This window comes from Lissotriton helveticus, chromosome 3_1, assembly GCF_964261635.1.
Source record: "Lissotriton helveticus chromosome 3_1, aLisHel1.1, whole genome shotgun sequence".
NCBI classification, from domain to species: domain Eukaryota; kingdom Metazoa; phylum Chordata; class Amphibia; order Caudata; family Salamandridae; genus Lissotriton; species Lissotriton helveticus.
Window position 1 is genome coordinate 2,092,725,406 of NC_136061.1, and position 26,914 is coordinate 2,092,752,319.

Genomic DNA, 26,914 nt, shown 5'->3' on the forward strand with positions numbered 1-26,914 from the left:
GCTTGTATCCCATAAACAGAACACAGAGTTAGGCTAATATTGATTTCTTTAAATTAAATTTGTAGGCCATGTGAGCAAATCCCAAAACTATGCAATCTACTTTAACCAAGTGAGTTGATAGTTCATCATTCTTTAGGTATATGTTATCGACATAGGAAAATGCCACGTCGTCAAAATCTTGTATAAGTACTCTTACCCAGGCTGAACACAACCCTGGGCTGTTCCTAGACCCTTAGGGCAATCAACATAACTTTTTCTGAGAACCAAGAGCACTAAATGTGGACAAGTACCAGCTGGCCCTATATTTTGGCAGAAAAATTCATCTGAAATATCTAACGTGGTTTTGTATTTTTTACGCACACTAAGCCCGTTTTGTACAGCAAATGTGTGTGTAGCGGTGTTCAAGTGTCTATGATCTAACACTAAACAATATGACTGGTCTGGTTTCATTACTAGAAACAACTGATTATTCATTGGTGAGGTGCAACTTTCTATTACACCTTGGTATTCAATTTGTGTGAGGATATCTCTAACTTATTTTTTAGCCTTATGTTTAATGGGGTATTGTCTTTGTGTTCATGGGGTTGACCTTGCAGGTATAATGAGATAAGGGGAGCTATTATCCCACCTCACATAGTTGCAGTGTATTGCCAGAGCTTGCGCTAAGGGCCACTCCTTGGCATATGAATGTTTAACTGATTCTAGAACAATGAGAGAAAAAGCAGGTAAAATTACAGTTTCTCCCCTGGGGCAGTCCATAACAAACTCTGGTGGCCAATCCTTTTCAGCCAAGAGAATTTCACTGCTGAATAACAAGTTCTCCAAAAAGAGAACATTTAGGGAAAGCTGTATTTCCCGCTCCATAATGGAATTGTAATTCGTATACTTGACTACAGACGCTCAGTCTTTAGTCCAGGAGTTCAGCCTGGATGTAGTCCCTTATTGTTACTGCCGCCAGACACTCTAAAGGTTCCGTCAAACTATCATGATTTCTGCCACGCTGTCCAGCATGGTAAGAGTCCACTCTTCGCTAAGAAGCAGTTTCATCAATATCCTTGGCAAGCTTGATTTTTTGCCAGCTACCTTCTTCCTTTTTAATTGAAGTTTGAACTGTTTAGGTTTGTCTTCCTTTTGTATTAGAAAATCAGAAGAATTTTTTAAGTCTTTCTTTGGTTTAACATACTCCTCTGATCTATGCTATGATAGTCCTTCTCTCTTTGCTTGTTTTTCAGAAAGAGTCCTGAAAGGAACGTGTTTCAGTATCCTGATACCAATCAGGCATTCTACGTGAATCACAGTTACCTAAATTATAGCATTTTTCAGTAGACTCCTGTTGAGGAGATCCACCCCATTTTTAGTCTTTCTTTACTTTCCTTATCATCCCACTTCATCTTAGAAGAGTCGGGTGCCTGCTTCGAGTTATCCTTTTCAGAATTACCCTTGATCTGTGGTTTATTAGATCTGGCTCCAAATGATCTTTACCTATCGATGCATAGGTTTCCTCAATAATTTTGGGTAATTTGCACTTCTCGTATCCTGGAGTAACCCTTGTGAATCACTGGCATATAGCCAACTCTCTCCTTCATCTTTTATGCTATTTAACATTATGGCGGATTCTGCTGAAAAATAGCTAATGAGGGTGGTGTAATGTGTGGTCTGGTATATACTACAGCAAAGTCTGTACCTCCGTGGTGTAGTATTCCAATAGGGAAGCCATCCCTATTGACAGGCATATTGTGAGAATTCTTTATTTTTCATCGGGTCCTATATGGGGAAACCCTGCTTCATGCTAATTTGTTTTTGTGCATTACCGAAGGGAGTGTCCTTCTGTCTGATGGGAACCTTACCCATTACTCCATTGATGGTTACTGGACTTATTCCAGGCATAGCCAATTGTGGTTGTGCAGCTTGAGCAGCCCTCACTGGATTTACTGTCATTGTTCACATCTCATAATGTGTTAAACATCTATATGGTCTAACCAGATCTCTATATAGTATACATAGGTCTGCTGCTATCCGATGAGCTATATCTGTGTACTATGTGTAACTGGCTAAGACTAGCCATGTTACTCCCTCATTACTAAGGGGACCTATTCTAACATTGTTTCTTGTATGTGGTAAGGCACCTTGGTGTTGGTGGTATCTCTAGTGCTTTATAAGTTGTGTAGTTGTTAGGAACTGCAGCTACAGTGTAAGCATGAAAGTGTATTTTTGTGTATCTACTGCTAGGAATGTAACCCATGAATAGAATACCTTTGTCATGTACGCCTAGTGGGCCTCCACAACAAAGGTACCTTCTCCACCCGCAAAGGGGAGTCCATGTTGTTGCAGCATTTGGGTAACTACTTGTTTGCAGTTTGTGTTATATTAATTGCTGTTTTATCAGCTATGAATATGTGGTATTCAGAGTGGGTACCTCAGTGTGGTGATCCTTTGAAATGTTCAAGCTTGAACAACCTATAGCCAACACATAGGATTGGCCTACTAAGCTGAGGACGATTTTTCCCTAACACAACAGACGTCTCCTGTAAGTTGGTGAGTAGGGGTCTTTGGACATACAAAAGAAAGCTACTCAGGCAGTCCATTCAATAGGAACCCTAGCTAGATCATTGGTGGTGCCATGTTGTACAGCTTATACTTCCTGGCCTTAGTCCTGCTAGCTCACAGTGCACCTTCTGTACCCCCAACTGGGTAAGGTGATAGGTGGAATATGCAACCTCAGAACATGAGAACCCTGACACCCCAAGGAAATCGTGGTAACAGATCTTAAACCTTATCGTTTGGTTACTCATGCATACCCAAAGAGGTGCTCAAGAAATAGACAGCATGGCGTTTCAATATTTAATGACGCATTGTGATTCTTGAGTAAAATATTAGTGTTAAAAAATAATCAACAGAATAAGGTGATCAGCAATATGAAAATGGTGAAGAAAATAATTCAACCATTTCGCTGTTACAGAGAATACATGCTTATATATAAGTCCTGTAACATAAAGAATTCCTACCTAGCACTTCCTAACCTATTGTGCCTAGGGTTGGTGAATCTATCACAATTTCTGTAGGGTGATCTAACTCCCCCGTTACCTGTGAGTAAGTGTCATCAGGGAGCCCTCCTTTTAGTAGAGAGCTGGACCTCATCCCTTGTAGGAGGTAAACAGGAATCAGACTGGGCTGGAATTCAGGCAACATCACAGTGCCAGTGAAATGCTCCTCAAACTAAACGATGGAGTGATGCCACTTATGTAATCCACATCCTCCATGTTGCCATGCAGAAGTCCCAGTCAGGCCACTATTGTTGATTCTTTTGTGATGGCTCAGTCGCTGAGGACAATAACAAATAAATACTTTTTGCGCATTGAACTTAGCCCTTGTACAGAATGTTCAAAGTACTGTGATAATATGCGAACAAAGTGCAAATGTAAACACTGATATTTCAGAGCATATTATCGTGCATAGGAACACAAGCAAATGTGTGTCAAATGTCAGTGGTTCTAAGAAAAGAAGGCAAATTAAAAACGTCATCATGTAAAATGGTAGTGTTCCTGCCTGGGCCTAATATGACCACATGACACTACTACCATCTGCTAAGGGCAACAACGAAGAAAGCCTTATCCGCAGGCTTCAAACCCAGCAGCAACAACACCACGGAACTTTTCAATATCGTTAAGGAAATCTCCAACCCGGCTGCCCATAAAAACAACATCAGACCCTCACAGGAGCTGTGAAGCAAACTTGCAGACTTCTTCCATGACAAGATCGCAACTATGTACAGAAACTTCAAACCCCAACCCACACATATTGACTTCCTCAATAAATAACCCACCACCACAACCGACACGAACCACAGACTGAACACATGGAACCTCCCTCCACCCAGGACACCACCTCCACTTGAAATCCATCTACTTGGGAGCTACCACAGACACATGCCTGCACCACATCTTCCACTTCGGAAACCAAGGGATCTTCCCGGAACTCTTCACTGTGCTCAACACCTCTATCACCACTGCAAAGTCAAAGTCAACTCACTACTCAAAAAACCCTCTCCCGATGCCAGTGAACTCAAAAACCACTGGCCAATATCCCTGCCCCCATTCTTAGTGAAGGTACTGGAAAAGATCATCAACAAGTAACTCATGGTACACCTAGAGTAGAACCAGCTACTTAACGCCTCCCAATCGTTCTTCCACAGCACTCACAGCACCAAAACGGCCCTGATCACAGCCACCGAGGATATCTGAACCCTCCTGACCGGGGTCGAACTGCAGCTGGGATCCTGCTTGACCTCTCTGCAGCCTTCAACACCTTATCCCATCACACCCTGATCGAAAGACTCCACCACATCCGCATCCAAGGGGATGTGCTTAGAATGTTCACCTCCTTCCTTCCCGGAACAATGCAGAGGATCCTCCTACCACCTTTCACCGTCTAACCCAAGGATATCACATGCCGTGTCCCTCAGCTCTTATCCCTCAGCCCTAAGCTCTTTAATGCATATGAGACCCACTTCCCTACATTGTCGGATCACAGGGTCTCATGGAACGACTGCTGGTGGACATCAGACCTTAGGACCCGCACCCACTCCTTCCGACCACACCAGAAAGCTCAGAATCATCATTGACAACAAGCTCGCCATGAACTGGCGATTCTCCAAGCAAAGTGAAATGATAATCAAGATTTCATTAAAGACACCTGATGCTAACATTATGCATCACATCCTTAATTGCCACTCTGAAGCACCTTTAAGAAGTATAACAATCCAAAACACTAGAACCAGGACACTCCAGTACATAAATATCCCTTGTCTAGAACATTCCTCCTCTTTTAATCTGCGAACATATCTTCTCTTTTCACAGCTTATTCTTCTCTTTACCCGCCAAGCCGTTCAAATACTTCTTATTGCTTGCTACTCTGCTGAGAGAGAAAACCAACCCATGAACCTCCTTATTTCCTCATATAATACAAATGTGCACAAAGACAGTCTCAGTAAAATAAATTATTATACATAATCCTAAATTACACCTTCTCTTTCCTGTTACCCCTCATTGCTACTTTCTTTTTTCAAATTATTTACTAATTTTTGTTTATCTAAGGGAGTAGGCAGGAGGGATAATGTTAGCCTCTGTGTCTTTAATGAAATCTTGATTCTCATTTCACTTTGCTTGAAGAATTGCCATTTCATTTCAAGACCAGAGGCTACCATTATGCATGTTGAAAGCCTTTCAAAATTAAATTTGACAAAGGTTGTATTGGCCTAACATAGTGATTTGCAAAAATCCCTACATTAGACCAATCCGCTGCTAAAACATTTCCTCTAATCTTCCTCCAGACAAATACAATTTACTTGCCATTGCACCTCTTTAAGAATGTGCCTTGTATCTTTTCACATCAATGCTACCTTCCTTCATAACATTCCTCACCCATCCAGCAATAGTTGCAGTACTAACCGCACCATATGGTTTCACATATGATATTAATAATTGATTCTTTCCATGTTTTCTTAATTCCAACACCCTGTTTACATACTCATTCATGCATACATACTACTACACACAACTTTCTTTCCTCTGGTAACTTTGGGTAAAATATCGACTCTGACATCGTCTTTGTCCATTTCCAAATCTCAAAATACACCCCATCTGGTCCCATTACATTGTTACTTACCTCCAATGCACTCACATCTGAAACTCTCCTACATGAAACAAAGCATATAAAAGTTGCTAATTTTTAACTCTTCAAATCCAAATATGTATTCGTCAGCCAATGTAAAAACAAAACATAACACTGCATTGACATCCCACACACATTGTGCCTCACCCTATGAGGCCTTTTCAATCTCATACTCTTCAGAATCCTACAAACCATAACTTTTCTCCCCACAAGAGTATGTCCCGCTGAAATTCCTGACCTATATCAATTAATCGTTCAGTAAATTAACCCTTCCTCAAACGTCTCTACCAAAAAATTTACTACCTCAACTACAGGAGCCTCCACGGGATCCAAACTCCTTTCCATGCACCAACCAGACCATGTTTTCCAAATTCCTTTATGCCTACTCTTAGTTCCTTGAACCCATGATTCCCCCAGTACCTCTGCAGCCTTATTTGCAAGTCCTCTGAAACTGCTACCTCTCCTGACACCCTCTAAACAAGAAGGTTCAGCACCTTGCTCTGCACGCAATGATGCTCCTCCCCTTCTGCATTCCTTAGAAGACCTTCTCGTGCTGGAATCAAAAACGGTTCTGTACTTGCTAACTCCTTTACTGACGGGAACCATACCTGAGACGCCCAAAATGGTTTAAGCAACACTATTTGACATTTTTCCTGTCACACCTTCAAAAATACTCTCTGTATCATTGCAAAAGGAAGAAAAGCAGACATTCTCACCAAAGGGTCTGGTCTCCAGCTGAAATACTTCTCTCCCACATTGTAGCAAAGACCTGGAACAGCCTCCCCATGCTACTCCAGACCATCACCTCATTTCTGCAATTCTGATTGGCCCTCAAGACCTAGCTGTTTGAATAAGCCTCTAGGACCTGCAAGTGCCTGGATACCCTATCATGGGATTAGCGCACTTTATAAATCCTGATTGATTGATTGACTAGGAATGGCTGCATACATTTTCTACCGGATATCTCCGCGCCAATCTTTTTTTTGTTGAAAATCTGTTTATTGATTTTGAATGATACATCTCAAAAACAGTAGATTTAACATAGGAATACAACTTAGGCCATTACACTTCAGCATTCGTCAACCCATCAATATCTGTACTAAAAGGAATGTACACATTTCTTGCAATTATACGTCAGTTACAAGGAGACAGCAAACAATTATTAATCATCAGTATCAGGAAGCAGGTAGATTAGCATTCAAATAATGTGTGAAATATTGCCAATAATCTTTCGGTCGAGATCGGGCAGGAAGCTCCTCTTCATAAGTCCTCAAGGTGTCCTGGCAGTGGGACATATCGCCAAGCCATTATTTAATAGTCGGGGTGACTTTACTATCCCAACACATAGACACTCGTCTTTTGGCGAGCAGTAGCGCCACCGCACAGAACTTTCTTTTCAGTGCTCTAACATTTTGTAACAGACCTAGGAGACACATCTGTATAGTACACTCAATGGTCACTCCCACCATATCTGTCAGTGTCGTTGTGACTTGTTCCCAATACTCGTGCACTTTTAAGCAAGACCATGCCAGATGTATGAAATCAGCCTGATCATGGCCACAGCGTTTGCAGCATGCTTCCGTGCGAAGTCCATAATTGTACAGTTTGACCGGTGTATGGTACATTTGGTGCAAATACATAAAATGTACAAGCCTCAGATTGCCATTGGGCGTTAACATCCTAATCAAATCACAGGCCGTTTGCCAATCTTTCTCGGAGAGAGGCGTGTCCAGTGCTGAACTCCACCTGTCCTTGGCTTTATGAGTGTTATCATTAATTTCATTCTGCGCGACCGTGTATAGGCAGGATACTAAGTGTGCAGTGTTCGGTGAGGTGAGTACCAATTGGAGCGAGTCTAGTTGTGGTGGTTCAGTGGGATATGTTGGATACAACTGTTTGATCGCCTCTTGCAGTCTATAGTGGGTGAAGCGAAATAGCAAAGTTTGGTTGTGTACATAGGACAGATCTCGTGCGGTTATGAATGTTCCGTTGTCATATAGGTCTCCTAGTGTTCCCAGACCTACCTGCCTCAGTAGTCCCATGCCCACCTTCTCACTAGTAACCGATATCGCAGGGTGATAATGGAGTGGTTGAGCTGACGCATACAGTGGTAGTTTATTCGCCTGTACCATGCATTATTCGTAGTGCCAATAGTTTTAATATCCTTAGCGTGTAAGGGCTGGCGCTTATGCATAATAATCGCTGTCAGTGGAACGGGTAGCGCGTCACCTTCTTCTATAGCTGTGTGCGTCAGATACGGAACCGGGTGATACCAATACGTTGCATACTGCGCTTGTGCACAAAGGTAATACAATAAAAAATCCGGAACACTCAATCCCCCCTTCGAGTATGGGAGTGTTAACGTGGGCAGGCCAACTCGGGCCTGTTTGCCTGCCCATATCAGCCTGATGACTTCTGCTGTAATTCGCCTAAATACCTCCCTCGGTGGTGGGATTGGGATATTATTGAACAGGTAAAGGAGTTTGGGGAGGATAACCATTTTGACGATTGCTTTACGGTCGGCTTGTGACAATGGTAGTTGTATCCACGATTTACTTTATCTTCTATGGATTAAAGTACTCTACCATGGTTCGTCCTAATGACAAGCTCTGGGTCTCTGTGGTACCACACTCCTAAGTATTTGATGGGATCGTCCTGCCATTCTAGTGGGAATTCGGTGGTGTGTGGCAATGTGGTGTCAGTAAGGGGGATAATAGATGATTTGTCCCAATTTATGTGCAGCCCAGAGTGACCTCCAAATTTGATATATTCCCTCAATATCGGTGCCAGGTGGATCTCAGGGTCACGAACGTATAATAACATATCGTCCTCATACAGCGATATGTGTAATGGCCTGCTGGGGAATTGGAGCGCAGATGGGTGGTGATTTTGCCTAACTTTGCATGCCAACGGCTCCAAAGCTAAGGCAAAGAGCAGAGGGGATAGTGGGCAGCCTTGCCTTGTTCCACGTTCTATCAATATGGGGTCTGAGGTGTGGCCATTGATCCGTACTCTAGCCACCGGCTGTGTATATAGCAGTTTGACCCATTGAATGAATATCGACGGAAAGCCCATCCTGTGCAGCACTGTGATAAGGTAGGTCCATTCAATGGAGTCAAACGCCTTGGCAGCGTCTAACATAACCGCCGCGGCTTTAGAATCAGGGATCAAATAATGGGACAAGGCGAACAGAGTGCGGGTATTATGTGTGGTCGCTCTAGACGGTATAAAACCAGATTGGTCTGGTAGTCCCAGATTAGGCATAAGAGGCTGCAGACGTGTGGCTAGTAGTTTAGCTAAGATTTTAGAGTCTACGTTTATAAGTGACAGAGGGCGATATGAGTCGCAAGACTCCGGGTCCTTGGATGGCTTTAAAAGCGCTATCACCATCGCTTCCCGCAATGTCGTGGGAGAATGGTTTTCTCAAAGGCATCACCGAACATCGCGACCAGGCGTGGAGCCAGCAAGTCAGCGTAGTGTTTGTAAAATTCACAAGTGAAGCCGTCAGGCCCGGGAGCCCTGCCATTCGGTAAGGTTTTGATAATTTCAGTGACTTCCTCCACTGTAACTGGTTGTGAGAGATAGTCCCTCTGTGAATCCGAGAGCCAGACAATGGCCACGTCTTCTAGATATTTCAATATGTCCTCAGGTGACGTAGTTAACTGGGATTGATAAAGCGCAGTATACGCCTTAACAAACTCGCATAAAATATCATGGGGGTCTGTGCATAGTGCGTCTGCATCATCTCTTATTCGCAAAATCGCACTGGATTTACGTCCTTCACATATTCTGGCTGCCAATACCCTGCCTGGTCTACCACCCTCACCAAAAGCTCGAGCTCTGGGACGTTTGTGAATATACTTAACTTCGTCCTCTGCAAACGTTTGGTAGTCTGAAAGCTCCTTACGTATTTCCGCCATGAGTGATTCATTTTGGGTGAGTTCATATTGGTGTTCTAATGATTTTAACTTTGTCTCACAGCGCACTAATTGTGCCCTAATGTCCCGTAGTATCCGTTCCGTTGTACTGATGCATACCCCTCTTAATGTGGCTTTAAAGGCCTCCCATAACAAACTCGGGTCTTCTCTCGATTTTTCATTCAGCTAGAAGTAATCTTTAATCGCAGTGGCTATAGTGTTGTCGTACAGTGAATCTGTGAGTGCCGTTGCATTGAATCTCCAGCTGTAGGGAGGTGGAGTATAGTGTGGTATTTTGAGGGTCAATACTATTGGATTGTGGTCAGACAGGGATTTTGGCATGTGCTTAATGTCCTTTGTCCACAACAACGCTGCTCTAGAACCCAACCAGTAGTCAATGCGAGACCAGCTGTTGTGTGCAATGGAAGTGTGGGTTGCTTCGCTGCCCCCTGGATGTCTAACCCTCCAGATATCATGTAATTGTAAGTCTTCCATCATGTCGATCACCTTGGCGCGTGCCTTTCTATGTGGCTCTGTTGTCGTCCCCGATCTGTCTACCCTATCATTGAGCGCTAGGTTTAAATGTCCTCCCCACAACAATACAGTATCCGCTTTATCATGTAGATTTTGCCAAACTTCATGATAGAACTCTGGGGCGTCAACATTTGGTCCGTAGGTGTTAACTAGAGTAATCCGTTGTCCCTGAAGCACCCCTGTTACTATCACGTATCTCCCCTGGTCGTCACTTATGACGTTTTCTATTTGGAATTCCGTGTTTTTCTTTACCAGAATAGAGACTCCCCTAGCATATGAGGAATATGTGGAGTGATGTACGGATTCTGCCCATCTGTTACCTACGCAGGTGAGAGTGCGTGGAGCCACATGCGTTTCCTGCAGTAACGCGATGTCTATGTGCCACCTATGCAGACACGCAAATAGTTGCCTTATCTTCTTCGGATTAGCAAAACCTCTTATATTCCACGTAAGCATATTTAAGGTTAATCTACCTGGTACTGTGTTTGTCATAGCGAAAAGGGATGAAAAAACATAAAGATGCGAAGTTTATGTAACTGAGTGCCTCGTAATGTGTGGAACCAAATTCGTGTACATCGGGACTGCAAATCATATAAAAACAGTACATTCTGGGTCTTAGCAATGCTTCTCAAGCACCATGGCCTAGTAACAAGAACTGTGTCCCCATCCCGCCTCCCACCTCCCACAACGGCAGCCCAATTCCGCCGAAACCATAGCCCCCCCTTAAACTTTGTAGGACACATAAACCGTGTGGGGAGTACGCCACCATCAAATATATGGATGTGGGCAGATCATAATAAAGTTATAGGCAAATAATACATATCATATTAGAAAAACTAGCCCAACCGACCCAATCAGAGAGTTAACAACAGCATCAACCTTTGCCTAGGCACGTGTCTAGCAGAGCACAACCTGTGACTCATAGTCGCGATTGTGTGCATTGTCTCTGATTCTGAAACATGGTTATGACTTTAACGTGAGTAGTCATTTGGGTTGTAGCGAGGTTATTGTCAGGTAGGGACCTATACTTTGTTCATGTTGTAAATCCCCAAACAAGCAAATGTACAAGCCACCCATCTCATGTTGATCGTGGCACCATATTGCCCTTCAGCATAAATGCCGTGGTATCCGATCTATCTTGAATCTCGCGCGCAGTTTTCAGATACAACCGTGTAGAGCTAAAAGCTCGCAGGTCCATACAGTTCTCAGCACTGAGTTAATCTGTGCAAGCAGGTTAGGTCCTTAGTTAAGTATTTCTGCAGTCCTGAATACATCGCGGGTAATTCTGCTGCATGCTGCATGCTCTACACAGGCCTCCTCGCCATACAGTATTACTCATTAGCGACCCAGCAGTCTACTGGAAAATTGTTATATCAATTAGAGACCTCAAGGGCGAGCTAGGTAAGCGCGGTGTGTGGACAGGGAGCTAGCTTATTATAGTCCACTCCATGTTCATTCCTATCACTCACCAGTGCCTCAGCTATTATGTGTCGCTCAGTGCCACTTACCACAGTCGAAGCAGTCAGGTCCTATCAATCGCACTTGAAGATTAGCAGACCTACCCAGTATGTACGTTAGAAATTGAAGTCACTCTGGGGGTCATGTGTACACACGACCGAGTCCGTTATCCTTCAGTCCGCATCGTGCTCTTGAGTTGCCTGCTTTCGCTCTTTTCGTCTAGTGGCGATCTTCTTGATGAATTCCTGAGCTGCTTTCCGGGTGGAAAGAATCGTTTGCCTACCGTCCAATGAGATTTTCAATTTAGCCGGATACAGCATTGCATATTCTACCTGCATGTCACGCAATTTCGCCTTGACATTTGCGTACTCTTTACGTGCCTGCTGTACTGCCACAGTATAGTCCGGGTAGAATTCTAGCTTGTTGTTCTGGTAGATCACATGTTGCTTTTCCCTCGCCATGCGGAGTTTGCTGTCACGATCACTATAATTCAAGACCCGGGCCACTATTGGCCGGGGTGGTGTCCCCAGCGGTGGTTTAGGCGCAAGCGACCTGTGGGCTCTTTCCACTATGAAAATCGGGGAGAGATGATCCGCGCCAAAGACCTCACGGCAGAGCGCCTCCACATACTCCTCCATACGGCCCGTGTTGGTGGTCTCCGGAACGCCCGCTATGCGGATGTTATTACGGCGTGACCGCACTTCCAAAACCTCTGCTTTGTGTCGTATAACTTCCAGCACTTTTTCCATTCCACTACACTTGGAGGTGCTTGTCCGTGCCTCATCTTCCACCGCTGACAGTCTGTTCTCAGCCTCATCTAGTCGCTCACCTTGAGTGTCCAATTTCATTGCCATGTTATCCACTCGGCAGGTTAAGTGGTCGAGCTTGCCATTTATATCCTGCAGACTAGACTGGATCGCTTTCAGGATTGATTCCATTCCGTTTTCAGGGGTAGTGTCAGTCTCCGTTTCAGCATCCGAGTGATTCGCCTGGCCACGTCCGGTTCGCCGTGGTTCAAAATTTTATTTAGGTTGTTGTCTATTGGGCTTCCCCATATCACGTATCGGCGTGGTCAGCAGCAGCACCGAGGCAATGTGTGTCCGAGACTTCACTGCGCGAAACTGTGCTATGGCTGTATATCCAACGTTAATAGCTGTGATGCGTGCCTGCCTCTGCACAACAAGGCTCTCTTCAGGAGCGATGCATGGATTACTGGAGTAGTCCACAGTGTCTCAGTAGATCAACGCCATGATGACATAGAGCCTGTGGCACACACGCATAGTATGCCGAGCACTTAATCTCTAGGTTGGGGACCAAAGCACCGCGGTGATAGGAAGTTCAGTCAAGTGCCTCAGCGCTGCATGGTATTGTTAGTCCAGTGTTGCATGGCACTGATCATATGTGGAAGCAGTCTTTTTATATCACGTCTGTACAGTCTCCGGCTGCGGCGGTGTTTCTTCCCAAGCTGCAGCGAGTGAGGCCCGCAAACCGCCTTCTCCACTCAGGCTCTCCAGTTGGCGCGCAATCAACGAGCGCCTAAGATGGCGGCTCAGTTTCTGCAGAAGCTCCAGCCAGAGCTATTCAGTGATGCCATCGCTATTAGATCGTACTTCCAACGCTGCCAGCATTATGCAAATACCTTCCCTCGCAAATCGCCGTAGTCATAGCATTTAGTGGTGGGTTTTCGGTGTGCAGGCATTCGGTCCGGCAGGTATTTGATGCTCGAAGTGAAATGGAGGGTGATCGTTTACTTCGCTATTATTTACCGCAGCGTTGTAGAAGGCTGGGGGCATGTGCATTGGCGCATGGGTCTACCGCCAATGTCAGCTGGGTGGTGCAGGAGCCAGAGCACTTATACTTCACTGGCCGATCGTGGCAGCGTTGCGGAGCAGTCCCTGGGCACCGCCATCTTGTCTACGGGGTTCGCGCTGCCGATTATTGAAATTGCGCGTCTAACCTTTGATATGTTTCTGGTGTCCTCTCACTGTGCTCCTCAAGTCGTGCCCAGCTTCAGCTTATTTCCACTAATCACCTGCAAGCTAGGTTTGCCGATGCTCGTCGATGTGCTCCGTAACTGAGGTCCGTATGACGGCCGCCATGTTGCCAGTCTCCGGTTACCGCCGTCAGCAGAGTCGCATATTTTACCCTCTTGCTGCCCAGATTTGAAAGGCTCATAGCACACCTCAGGTTCGCTGTGATTTCCGATTGCCGATTTTAGTGCTGGATCCGCTGAATTCGCCCATTATGCGGTGTTATTTTGCAATGTATGGATCCGCCCGGCGGAGCTGTCACTTTAGCCAGCCATACCGCAGTGCGCCCTCTAGCGCCCCCCATCTCCACTCCAATCTTAATCACATCCGTGAGTCCATGCCATGACTGATGTAAAGATGCTCACCCCCGGCTGAGATCTACCCAGTTGGCTATGGGTAATGAATGCTCTATATTGATTATGTTGGCTTAACCAATGGATCACTGCATTACTTATAGCACTGTTATTTTATGTTTGTGGAAAATGCAGTAAAGAAGAAGGCAGAAAGCGAGACCCAATTTCTAAAGGCAAGGGATGGCTAGTTCGGTAGTTTGGCACGATGTGGTTAAATAACCTGAATTTTAAGGTGTCACAGGGAGTTTGGGACATAATTAAAGGCTTTGCGGCCACATGCATCATTGTTGCCGTTTGCGATTTCTTAGTGCGAAAATTAAGGAATCGCAATTAAGAAATCGCAAAAGGCTATGCATCAAGAATTCGCAATTGTTTTTGCGATTTCTTACAATTCCTTAATTGCGATTCACAATTTGCGTATCGCAATTAAGGAATCCCTTCCCATTGATTCCTATGGGCCTAGAGGCCCATAGGAATGAATGGGAAGTCATTCTCAATTTGCGATTCGCATTTTGCGAATTGCAAATTGAGAATGCAATTTCAAGGGTGCAGGGGGGGGGCCAAAGGACCCCCCCTGCACTCCTTAAATATAACGTTAAGTGCATTTTTCACACACACATGCCCCAAGGGCATGTGTGTGTGTAAAATGAAACTTTCAAAAATGCACTTTTGTGCATTTTTGAAAGTTTTCGCAAATTACCCAACGTATCCAAGAGAACAGTAATTCTGCAAAAGAACTGTTTAAGATAGTGAAGGAACTGAGCAAACCCACCAGTATTTCGCAAACACTTACCCCCACGACTGAGGCTTGCAATCGCATCAGCATCTTCTTTTCGGAGAAAATTAAGAAAATCTATTCTACCTTTTCTCCTCAGCCTGTTAACCCTCTGATAGTCTGTTAGACATGGAAACCTCAGCAGTTATGTCTGCCGAGGGTATTGTACGCCGCCTAGCTGACTTTGAACTATTCTCAGCTGAAGATGTTCCAACAGCCATGCTATCAGTTAAATCTGGCTCCCCTCTGGACCCCTGCCCCCATTTCGTGTTCTCTAAGATTGCATCTATAATCTGCCCTTTAATTACACAACTTTTTAACAAATCGCTCAGTACTGCTACCTTCCCCGACGCTTGGAAGCATGCTGCTGTGATCCCTCTCCTGAAGAAAGCGGGATCCGATATCCTCAATCCAGAGACCTACAGACCCATTTCTCAGCTCCTTTATCTCTGTAAGTTCCTGGAGAAATTGGTCAATGTCCAGCTGACAAAATACCTGGAAGATAATCTTCTCTTGGATCCCTCCCAGACGGGCTTTAGAGCCAACAATAGCACTGAGGCAACGTTGCTGGCAGTGTCGGACAGTATCAGATCCTCCACTGATCAAGGAGGAGCGTTGGCACTGATACTGCTTGACCTGTCAGCGGCATTTGACACGGTGTCCCACCACTGTCTGCTGAATATACTTCGGCAGAAAGGAGTCCAATCCAACGCCTTGAAATGGCTTTACTCTTTTTTGAGTAATCGCACCCAGGCGGTCCATATGGGTCAGTTCCAATCTAGGCCTATTCCCATCGACTGCGGAATACCCCAGGGCACCTCGCTGAGCCCCACTCTTTACAATGTATATATGTCATCTTTAGCCGACATTGGAAGGAAGTGGGGCATCGGCATTTGCTCATATGCGGATGACACGCAGTTGACGGTGGCCCTGAATGAGAAGCCGGATATTATCAAAACCAAACTTCATGGCTGTCTTTCAGAAATGGCCCAATGGATGCATGCCCACTGTTTAAAACTGAATGCGGGGAAGTCCGAGATCCTTTTATTCGGTGGTGCCAAGCGAGTGTGGGACATCTCATGGTGGCCGCCCTCGTTGGGTTCAGCCCCTATTCCTAAACAACATGCTAGGAACTTGGGGATTATCATGGAAGATGAGTTATCCATGAAAGATCATGTGCGATCCCTTTGTGGCAAGGGCTTTGCCACTTTGAAACTGTTAGCCAGGCTTTTTCCCTGGATACCCCTGGACTGTAGATGTTCAGTAACACAGGCCCTATTGGTTAGCCACCTGGACTACGGCAATGCGCTATTTGTGGGGATGAATGAACATCTATTCTCTCGACTACAGGTACTGCAGAACTCGGCTGCGAGACTTATTTGCGACAAGGGCAGGCTAGACTCGGCATCGGAATGTCTGAATACACTTCATTGGCTTCCAATGCGTCAGAGGGCTGCTTTCAAACTACTTTGCCATGCCCATAGGGTCCTGCATAGGACGGGCCCCACCATTCTCTCAGGGAAGATTGAATTTTACGTCCCCACTAGGAACCTACGATCAGCTCAATCAGCATTAGCCAGGATGAAACGCATTTATAAAGCTAGAACAGGTGGCCGTTGCTTCTCTTATCTGGCAGCTAGGAGGTGGAATGAGCTCCCGGATGACCTCAGACACACCACAAATTATCTCTTGTTTCGGAAAAAGCTGAAGACCCACCTCTTTCCTATTCACTGTTAGGTCCTATTGCCTCAGTCTTCAGTAGTGTTCACTTGGTATAAGCGCCGTGATATCCCTCGGGATGAGTGTCGCGCTCTACAAAAACCATAAATAAATAAATAAGGTCAACTTCATGGTAATTAAGCTCTCCCTATTTGCGAATTCGCAAATTTAAAATGTTCATGCATTGCATTTAAGAAATCTGAAATTGCGATTTCTTAAATGAAATCGCAATTTTAGAAATCGCAACATGATTGCGATTTCTAAAATTGCGAAAAACATAATGCATCCCAATTTTGTCAATTGCATTCGCAAACGGCCGAAAATTGCGATTCGCACCGTTTGCGAATGCAATTAACAATGATGCATGTGCCCGTTAGAGTTATAGGGAGTTCTGGAGTGTGTGTTAGAAGACTTCAGTGATAATTTGAGCAATTCCTGTTTTTTATTGTTTTTGTTTTTCGTAGAATCTTTTTTAGGTTCTTCGTTTGTCAGTGATGACATTTAAAACAAGCATTGGAAATGCAATAGGTCTCGCATTAGGAAAGTTTGAGCCATTGGTCTTATAAATGATTTTTTTTTTATTTATGTGTTGTTTTTTAAAATAGCTAAATTAATAGCTTTGTCATTTACAATGCCAATAGTTATAACTTTCGCAAATGTGACACCTATAGCATTTGTAATGCAACATGTTTTTTATTTACGTGACTTAGATGTATTGATATTACAAATAACAATGTTTTTTTATTTTTTTAAATAATTAATACTTAAATAATTTATTTAATTTGTAATGGCAATAGCTTAAACTTTTGTAAATAACTTTTGTGAAGATTATGTTCAGTGTTTTTTATTGTGACGAAAATTCAAGAACAGAAGTGAAATATTAACATCTTTTTGTGATTTGTAATAAAGCTTGAAAACAGCTTGATACATTGAAAGAACATATTTGAACCAGTGATGCTGTGGTGGTGCTGAGTGATGCTGTTGTTGCGCTGCGTGATGTTGTGGTTGCGCTGAGTGATGCTGTGGTTGCGCTGAGTGATGCTGTGGTTGCGCTGAGTGATGCTGTGGTTGCGCTGAGTGATGCTAAGGTTGCGTTGAGTGATGATGGGGTGGCGCTGAGTGATGCTGGGGTGGCGCTGAGTGATGCTGGGGTGGCGCTGAGTGATGCTGGGGTGGCGCTGAGTGATGCTGGGGTGGCGCTGAGTGATGCTGGGGTGGCACTGAGTGATACTGGGGTGGCACTGAGTGATACTGGGGTGGCGCTGAGTGATACTGGGGCGGCGCTGAGTGATAATGTGGTGGTGCCGAGTGATACTGGGGTGGCGCTGAGTGATACTGGGGCGGCGCTGAGTGAGAATGTGGTGGTGCTGAGTGATGCTGGGGTAGCGCTGAGTGATGATATGGTGATGCTGAGTGGTGCTGTGGTGGTGCTGAGTGATGCTGGGGTGATGCTGAGTGATGATGTGGTGATGGTGAGTGATGCTGGGGTGGTGCTGATTGATGCTGTGGTGTTGCTGAGTGATGCTATGGTGGTGCTGAGTGATACTGTGGTGGTGCTGAGTGGTGCTGTGGTGGTGCTGGGTGGTGCTGTGGTGGTTCTGTGGTGGCACTGAGTGGTGCTGTGGTGGTGCTGAGTGGTGCTGTGGTGGTGCTGAGTGGTGCTGTGATGGTGCTGAGTGATGCTGTGGTGGTGCTGAGTGATGCTGTGGTGGTGCTGAGTGGTGCTGTGGTGGTGCTGAGTGGTGCTGAGGTGGTGCTGAGTGGTGCTGTGGTGGTGCTGAGTGATGCTGTGGTGGTGCTGAGTGATGCTGTGGTGGTGCTGAGTGGGAGATGGGGAGAGGGAGAAAAAGGAGAGGAGGGAGAGGGTAAAGAGAGGGAGAGAGGAGAGAGAGAGGGAGAGAGGAGAGAGAGGAGAGAGAGGGGGAGAGAGGAGAGAGAGAGGGAGAGAGGAGAGAGAGACTGAGACGGGGAGAGAGGAGAGGGAAGAGAGGGAAAGGGAGAGAGGGAGAGGGAACTGAGGGAAAGGGAGAGAGGGAAAGGGAGAGAGGGTAGAGGGGAGGGTAAGAAGAGAGGGGGAGGACGAGAGCGAAGGACGGAGAGGAGGGAGAGAGAGAGGAGAGCAGGCAGAGGGGGAGATGGGGAGAGGGAGAAAAAGGAGAGCAGGGGGAAGGTAAAGAGAGGGAGAGAGGAGAGAGAGAGAGGGAAAGGGTGAGAGGAGAGAGGAGAGAGGGAGGGAGAGGTGAGAGAGGAGAGAGGGAGAGGGAAGTGAGGGAAAGGGAGAGAGGTAGACGGAGAGAGGGAGAGTGAGAGAGTGAGGGGAGGTAGAGAGAGGGAGGACGAGAGGGAAGGAGGGAGAGGAGAGGTAGTGGAGTGAGAGATGGAGTGAGAGAGGAGAGCAGGGAGAGAGATAGAGGAGGAGAGAGTGAGAACCATGTTATCGACTCCAGCACCATGAAATACCAGGAAGGCACGTTTGGTTTAGGAGCTTGATGCATAATAAAAAAAAACAAGCAAATAAATGGAAGCACTCCTCATGGAAATGGGGAACCTTACAGGCTAGATTTTAATCGGGGTCAGGAACTGTGAATTAAGGGGATTCCGCCACGCAACATTACACTGTAGAAGTTGTGAATACAACGTAACTGGGTGTAGGCAGAGAAATTAGGTCAAACAAATGATATTCCGGAATACACTTCAGTCTTGAATCCGTAAATTGACCATGCAGGTAGTACACTGTAAATAAACATTTAGGATAATGCTAAGTTTGGCAGGCACATTTTTGCTGAGCAGCCGAGTGCTTTGCAGTGGCATGCTCAGTGTGAGGCAGTACAATTTACACAGCGACTACAACAATCATTGGGGTGTATTAGTCAAACAAAGACGCAAGCACAGTGTGAGGGTGAGGAGGCAACGCAGGGGGGAGGATTACAAACGCCACGGGAGAGGGGAGCAATTGGAGTGCGGCGGAAGCATCAAAGGGCCGGGAATGCGTGGGGGGAAGGGGCGCAACACGGTGAAATGGAGCAAGCTGGCCACGCGCACATGCACTCAAGCTTGCAGCCAGGGAAAACAGGGGTAGCAATTTGAAAAGCCCCTGTTCAAAATGTCGAGCAAGCTCGACCTAAAAAGACCATTATGCTGCTTATATGGAGGGCTCTGGCTATTCAATCTGAGCATGCTGACTCCACCCGCATTTGTATTGGAATGCATGATTCTTACAGCCCTTTAAAACCTATCGTTTAGATGTTTGTTTAAAGGGACCTTTACCAATAAAGTTTGAAATAATGCAGTACGCGTGGTACTTCCAAACTGACAAATCATATGGCCAGGCCTTTTGTACAATATGGTTTAATGCATATACAGTCGAAAAAGTATTGTAGACACTGTATTCAAGTTAAAATTACCTTTGTTTAAATGCACGCGCGGCACTGCATCCCCAGATGTTTATCGGAAATGATTTTTCGGCATGGCGTATGTTCAGCCCTCAGTTCCCCGCACAAGAGTAGCGGAAGAAAGGAATGCTGCACTGAAGTTTCCATGATAGCTATCCCTGCAGTGTGTTTAAGACATTACCAGGGTGTTCATGTAACATATGACGCTCTGCTAAATTTTACATCGCGGCTGGCATTGCATCGTATGTGTGACGTTAACGTGACATGTAATACTGGTGAGCAATAGAAGGGAGCTGGTAAATGAATTATCAGTAATATGCTCCTGCTCCTAGATTCACCTAATGGGCAACAATACTGGATGCGTGAAGTTGTGGTGCGGTAATGAAATACCCATTCCCGACACTGATACAGCGTATGTGTAGCTGTAATATATCGTTATCACGGAGGTGATGGTGCAATCGGAAGATGGCTGCGAGGAAGACGGCCTCTTGCTTTGTTAATATAGCACTTTTATAGCCAACAATAGACTCTTTCATTACGGAGAAGAAGTATTGGGCAGGCTGGTTGCCTGAGAAGCGTCGAAGCAGGGGGCGGGGAGCCAGCCCTTTGATGTAGCTCACGGCCTAGCGGCCGTGAAAACAAGAAGCCATCAACACACGCGGTTATTGTGACTGTGCACAAATTCGGCCCAGCCAAGTAAACAGAGTCAGACAAGTCATTGGGCGACATTGCACGTTTAGCTATAGAAAGTATTTCAAACATGCACTGTCTGCCTGTGTTAATGTTGCAGCCAATCAAACCCTAAACTCGGCCTGAAGGTGGCTTTCATAAACGCAGGAACTTAAAATTTCGCTCACAGACACTGCTTGAGCTGAATTCAACTGGCTCGGTGAAAGGCATTCTTTGAAGCTGAAACTCTTACCTCCGAAGTTAGCTTGAAAGTTGCAGTTAGCCATAATCAATTACAAAATGTAATCAAAATTGAAGAACGTGGGTGAAAGTACAGCCGGCCGGCCGCTCGATGTTGTTTGGGAGGAGGGAGGGGTAAAAGTGAAAGTACGGCCGGCCAGCATGGCAGTGAATAATTAGGGGAGGAGAGGAAGAGCGCCCGCTGGGGGAAGCTTGTGGGAGGGAGGCTGGTGGCTTTGAAGTGCAGCGCACAGCTTCTAATGCCTGTGGGAGGGAGGCTGGTGGCTTTGATGTGAACGCGCTTTATGTCAATGCGCTTGCGCATTGAGCTTGCTTTTCACGGACACTGGATGAAATCGCCAGTTTGGTTAACCTCAGGATAAGCGCCTATATTCTCGCAAGCTCAATGCGCAAGCGCATTGACAGGCGAGACCTAAAAAGGATAGTTCAAACACCCAATGTAATCATCGTCTCTAAGTGATTAAGTAATCTGTAGAAGTCAGTCACTTGAAATGTCTGGTAGCACTAGGCATTTAGTTCACTTCTACTACAGAAGTGCAGAGCATTCAATTCCAAAGTATGTAATTGAAGTTAATGTGAATTGATTATGATTAGGCCTGTGGAAAATGTTAATTGTGTTAGAGAAAGTACTGAAAGTTCTCAAAAATTTACATTGTACTTACACCGTAACCTTTTCCTACCCAAGCAACCAGCAAAACCACGTTTTGCTACAAAAGTTCTCATTATGTCTAAAAGGAAAGTTTAAGAGGACTTTGGAAACATAGTTTGAATTGATATAAATTCATTTCAGAGCCAATTCTGTAGTTGAAATCTTTAGCAGGTTGGTGTAACTTAGTTCAATGGGGATGAATGTGATCACTTGGTTGCAAGGCTTAAGAAGTTAAGAAGAGTATTGTGGTCACAAGTTCAAATCCCAGCAGGACCGCTCATTGTTTTTATTCTTCTAAGATCAGTTACATAGCTACCGTAAATTCGGGTGACAATAAACATCAAATATCCCTGCATTAAACTGGTTTGACAGTGTACACCATGTAATATTATTGCTAATAAGAATTTTCTTAATACAAATGCACAATCAGTAAATATATATAACTTTCTCTCCTCCCATCAGGATGACATATGCATGCACCTCACCAATTATGCCATCAATAAACATAATGAAAATTTTATCCGAGATGAAGTCAGTGGCAGCAAAAGGTATCATTTTATTTCATGTCATACAAAACTGACCCAACCAATGTGCCCTGTATTTCTGTCAGCTATTCCTAAATACACTGTTGTTTACTAACCAGGAAGCTCTCCACCCTGAATGAGTGGTTAAAGGACCATAATTATGACACTGCCAAGCTATGGGAAGATATTGAGGATGTGGTTATCAAGACCCTGATCGCAGCTCACCCCATCCTCAAGCACAACTACCGTACCTGTTTCCCAAATCATGTCGCTGGAAGTGCCTGCTTTGAGATTCTGGGATTCGACATCCTGCTGGACAGAAAGACCAAACCTTGGCTGCTTGAGGTAATGAGCAATTTTCTGTATTTACTTCTTCAGGAAAAGAATAAGGATTTTTGAAGCAATTCTATATCAATTTTGGATTTAAGACATAATGCAGCATTGTTGTGCACATTCTTAAGTAATTTGGATTCCAGCCTTTACAATGATTTAAACCGCTCTACATTATTTATTTACTAAACATTGTATAGTCTTATCTCTTAACTGTACACGACATTGCTCGTGGTCTTACCACTGCAGGCGTGATGTAGCTACCTGGTTTTCTTTGGACCAAAAATGTTTTCCTATGATAGTGATCCCTGCCTGACCGCATGGGCTTTTGGGCAAGATTGCTCAAATGGTATCTATTGTCTCCTAACACCTACTTCTTTTTTATTTTCTTCTTACTTTGTATTACATTCTTCTCCTTTCTTCCTATTTTCTTATCATTTTTCATTATTATTTCCCTCTATTTTGCCCTACTCTCCCATCACGTTGCAGTGTTATGTCTCTTTTTCTCAAATACTTTCTTTTGCTGATTACAGACGAAACACAATTTCGAAACTTTTGATAAACATTCTTCCTTCAGTATATCGAGTTTGAATATTTACAATGTCTAATTTGATCTTGTATTTTTGATTATGCAGTGGCATCCTACCCAATTACTAATTAAAGAATTGTTTAAAAAAAATAGAGAACAGTAATGCTCGGTACGTACACCTTACATTTATTGTACTAATATACATCTGCTCTCCCTCTGACGTAAACAAAGACACTTCTTAACATTGAACACTGTAGCGGACAACATCATCACTTTTACAACACTGTAAAACCAAGCAGAGGCGTCAAAGCTTTCATAGCCTATATCTCTCATACTCATCAATGTGTCACAAATGCTTCAAAATGCAAATACCATATCTCTTTCTTGTTCCGGATCATGTTGTCCCTATGCATTAGTTCCCACTTTTTTCTGTGATACTCTCTTTTCATAAACGATTTTGAAACGAACTTGAGTGTTATATGTATGTAAAATGAATAAATGAGTGCATTTCTAAAAACTTTTGTTGTTTGTTTCTTACTGTGTTATGTTCAGGTGAATCACTCCCCAAGTTTTACTACTGATTCCCTAATGGATAGAGAGGTGAAAGATAGCCTACTTTTTGATACCTTGAACTTGATCAATATCCGAGCATGTGACAAGAAGAAGGTGTTAGAAGAAGACAAACGAAGAGTAAAAGAACGTCTCTTCCAGCGCAACCCACCACGAGAAGCCAGGTATAGCATTGCTACTCACTAGAATAACTAGTTACAATTCATGATATGTTTTAGTAAGTCAGATAGTGTATTCTTTCAAGGCTTTTGCACTGTGTATAAATTATACTTCTAGCTTTGAATGAAGAAGGCTAAGATAAAATTGGTTTCATTTCAGTTATGCAGAAAGATGGTTCTTCTCCAAACGAACAAACTACTGAAAATATGTCAAATATTAAACAAGCTTTGGCAAAGCTAATAGGTATGGCAAGGGCCACCAGCCTTCTGGCAATTCGTGTTTGTTTCATCAAGGTTTCTTCAAAACCTTATTGTTTGGGAATATTTCGGGTCCACATAAATCTAATGCTACAGGCAAACTAATATTTGGTCCAAATAAACCCTAACAGATTGCCATAGAGTACCCTTGCACTGAGGGGGACTACTTTGGGTGCAGATGTGTTCCTTATGAAAGGGAGGCATGCCAAAACTCATAATTAGGGTTCCCGGTTTTATGGAATTTATTTTTTCAACATTTCCATCTGTATTTATCCATATTTGTTTTTTGGCCATTTTATCTGTATTCATATTTATTTATGTTTTGTTTATATATAATATTCTAAAACTGTAAATTTCCATATTTATTTAAATGATAGAGACACACTAATTCTTAATGTCTGTCATGATTTAGCTATTTAAGATGCCAAATATTGTGTAATAATGCATCCACTAAATAGTAGCATTATAACACAACTGTATGTTGACGTATGCAATTAATTAAAGAAATTTCATCCTGTTTTTTAATTTCCCATGCTGCCCATCGCTCAGCTGTTGGGCTATACAATTCATGAAAGACAGCACGGAGAGTCACTTAAAAGAAGCACAATTTTCTGTATTTATCGAGGCCCAGTTCTATTGCAGAGGGGAGGAGGATCATCTCTTTAGCAGAGGGGAGGGAAGCCCGGCTCTATAGCAGACGGGAATAGGCCTAGTTCTATAGTCATCAAGTTTCAAACATTGTTTTCTGTCTCTATTTATCTGTAAAAATGTTAAACAGGGAGCCTACATCATAATGAAGTCAGGCAGGGGCTGAAGTGAGCTGATACATTTCCTTTTAATACATGCTGGAGTGTTTGGAATAAAAATGCGAATGACGCCTCCCACAGAGTAATGGATGAGGTTTGGCATAAACCCCTGTAAGTTACCTCGTTATAAGCATCATTATAGTAAAATCCAAAGGTCTTGGCTAACCTATGCCTAAAAAAGACAATCGGTATATCACTAGCTGCAAATCTCTTACCTTCCAGAAAGAAAAAATGAGAGTGAGGAAACAAAGGCAAGAAAGAAAGAAAAAAAAGAAGGCAGGCAAGAAAGAAGCTGAAACAGGGTAGAAGGAAAGAGAAAGAAAGGAGGGAGGAAGGAAGGAAAGAAAGAAAGACGGACAGGAGGAAGGAAAATGAAAGAGAAAGAAGGCATGAAAGAAAGAAAGAGACAGGGAAAAAAGAAAAAAAGTAAGACTGAATGAAAGAAAGAAAATAATGGGAAAGAAGACGAGCTGGAAAGAAGGCTAGAAATGAAGAGAAAGAAAGAAAGAAAGAAAGGAAGAAAAAGAGTAAAAAAGGGATAGCTTAATACAGAAACGTTTCAAATGGATACAATCTGGTATGTTGTGAAATAGCAGCAGTCAGAAAAGCAAAACATTCCATAAGGAATTTACGACATCATTGGCAGGAGATGGGAACTGATAAAGATGTAATGAGGATCAGAAGCGTCATGCTATCACATCAGGCTCTAAACATAAAGGAAACACTGGAGTTATTATAATACTGGCACTGAACAGAACTAGCTTGAGTGGGGATGTGCTTCTTGTAAAAGATTAAAATGCAGGCAGTCAAAGTGAATTTTAACCGGTGGCTTATGTAAGCTGTCCCACTGCCCCACGCTGTATGCTTTAGTGTGCAAAAACAAAATGTGAATGACAAAACAACAGCCCAGTGGATGAAGAGGGCTGGCTGAAAGCCGTTATGTGTAAATTTTATCGTAGATAAAATCAAAAGATCTTTGCTAACACCCGACCTAAAAAGACATTCCACACAATTTCCTAGCCGAATTTGGGTGACACATATAATTTGTTGAGGCAAATTGGAGGGAGGGGCTAATGGCTACATTTTTATACAACAGATGTCACCAGATGAATGCAAGGTGAAATTCTGTGATGCAGTCTTTGTAATTGTAATTGCATTTTTATGGCACTTACTACCCCTGCAAGGCTTTGAAATGCTTTACTGTGAGTAGCACACTACTCCAGAACCCAGGGGTAGTGGTTAATCAAGTGGGTATTAGTTATTAACAGATTTTTAGATAAGTTACATGCCCTCAAGGTAAACCATTCAGTGGATTTATTCCATTTTCTTGGGGGAGTTGAGTGTGGTCATTAGTGTGAGCTATGCAGGTACCTACAAATAGTTGGTGGGATGAATTCCTTGGGTAGCAGTGATTAACTGTTGTTGGGTTGCAGGAATATGGTTTAAAGGGGGATAGGTTGTTATCTGTTGTTATCTATGAAATAAGGTATGAGTCATTTACAGAACTACAGCAATAGAATATAAAGGCATACAGGCATATAACTTAGAGTATGATATACTCAGAGATCAGAGGCATGAACAAGATGGAAGGCAAGGAGAGGGTCAGTGAGAAGAAAGAAAGGAGAGAAAAGTCAAATGGAATTTTTCATGGAGGGTTTTAGGAATATAGTGGTAGAAAGATTTTTAATGCACCATGCAATTTGAGGAGGTAACATTGTAGGAAGAAACAACATAACATAGGCTGAGGCAGACCTTTACAGTCACCAGTATCCCAACGTAGTACATTGTGTATATACTGCAGAAGGTGAGATAGTGTAGACTTCTTTGCTAGGGAACAGCTAATTTAATGAACTTTACTCTCTATTCTAACCAGGGTCGGTCTAGGGAAAAAATAGGCCGGGCACCAAAATAAAAGAGGCCGCCTCAGGGAAATGGATAGCCAAGAAAGTGGCACCTATTGAAAATCGGGGCAGTTTTGAACTTGTAAAAACACACTGTGCATGTGTTTTACGAGATATGGGAGACTGACTGCATTAGAGCTTGCTGTAGCAAATGTTTGCAGTGATACCAGTGATAGTAACAGTAAACAGCAGGCCACCAGACCAAAATACAGTCCCACAAAGAGCCAAAATACCAGCCCACAGACAGACCTGCCCCACTCCCATATAGGGTAGCCCTCTCTGGACACTAAAATCTCTACATTAAAAGGTCATTTGTTGAGATGCAGCAATCAATATGATGCTGCACAAAATAAACCAGCAATAGGGGCTTTAAGTGGAATGAAAAAACGAGGGGGTCTCACAAAAGGGCGT

The 26,914-nt window shown here is 43.8% G+C and overlaps 1 protein-coding gene across 1 annotated transcript in view; it reads left to right on the forward strand.

Annotated features, from left to right (window-relative positions):
* The window catches only part of TTLL13 (tubulin tyrosine ligase like 13), a 609,087-nt gene that overhangs the window by 143,172 nt on the left and 439,001 nt on the right, over positions 1-26,914 (forward strand). The window contains 3 exon segments of the mRNA XM_078683250.1: positions 21,890-21,975; positions 22,071-22,296; positions 23,363-23,544. Of these exon segments, the coding sequence (XP_078539376.1) occupies positions 21,890-21,975; positions 22,071-22,296; positions 23,363-23,544 (494 nt within the window).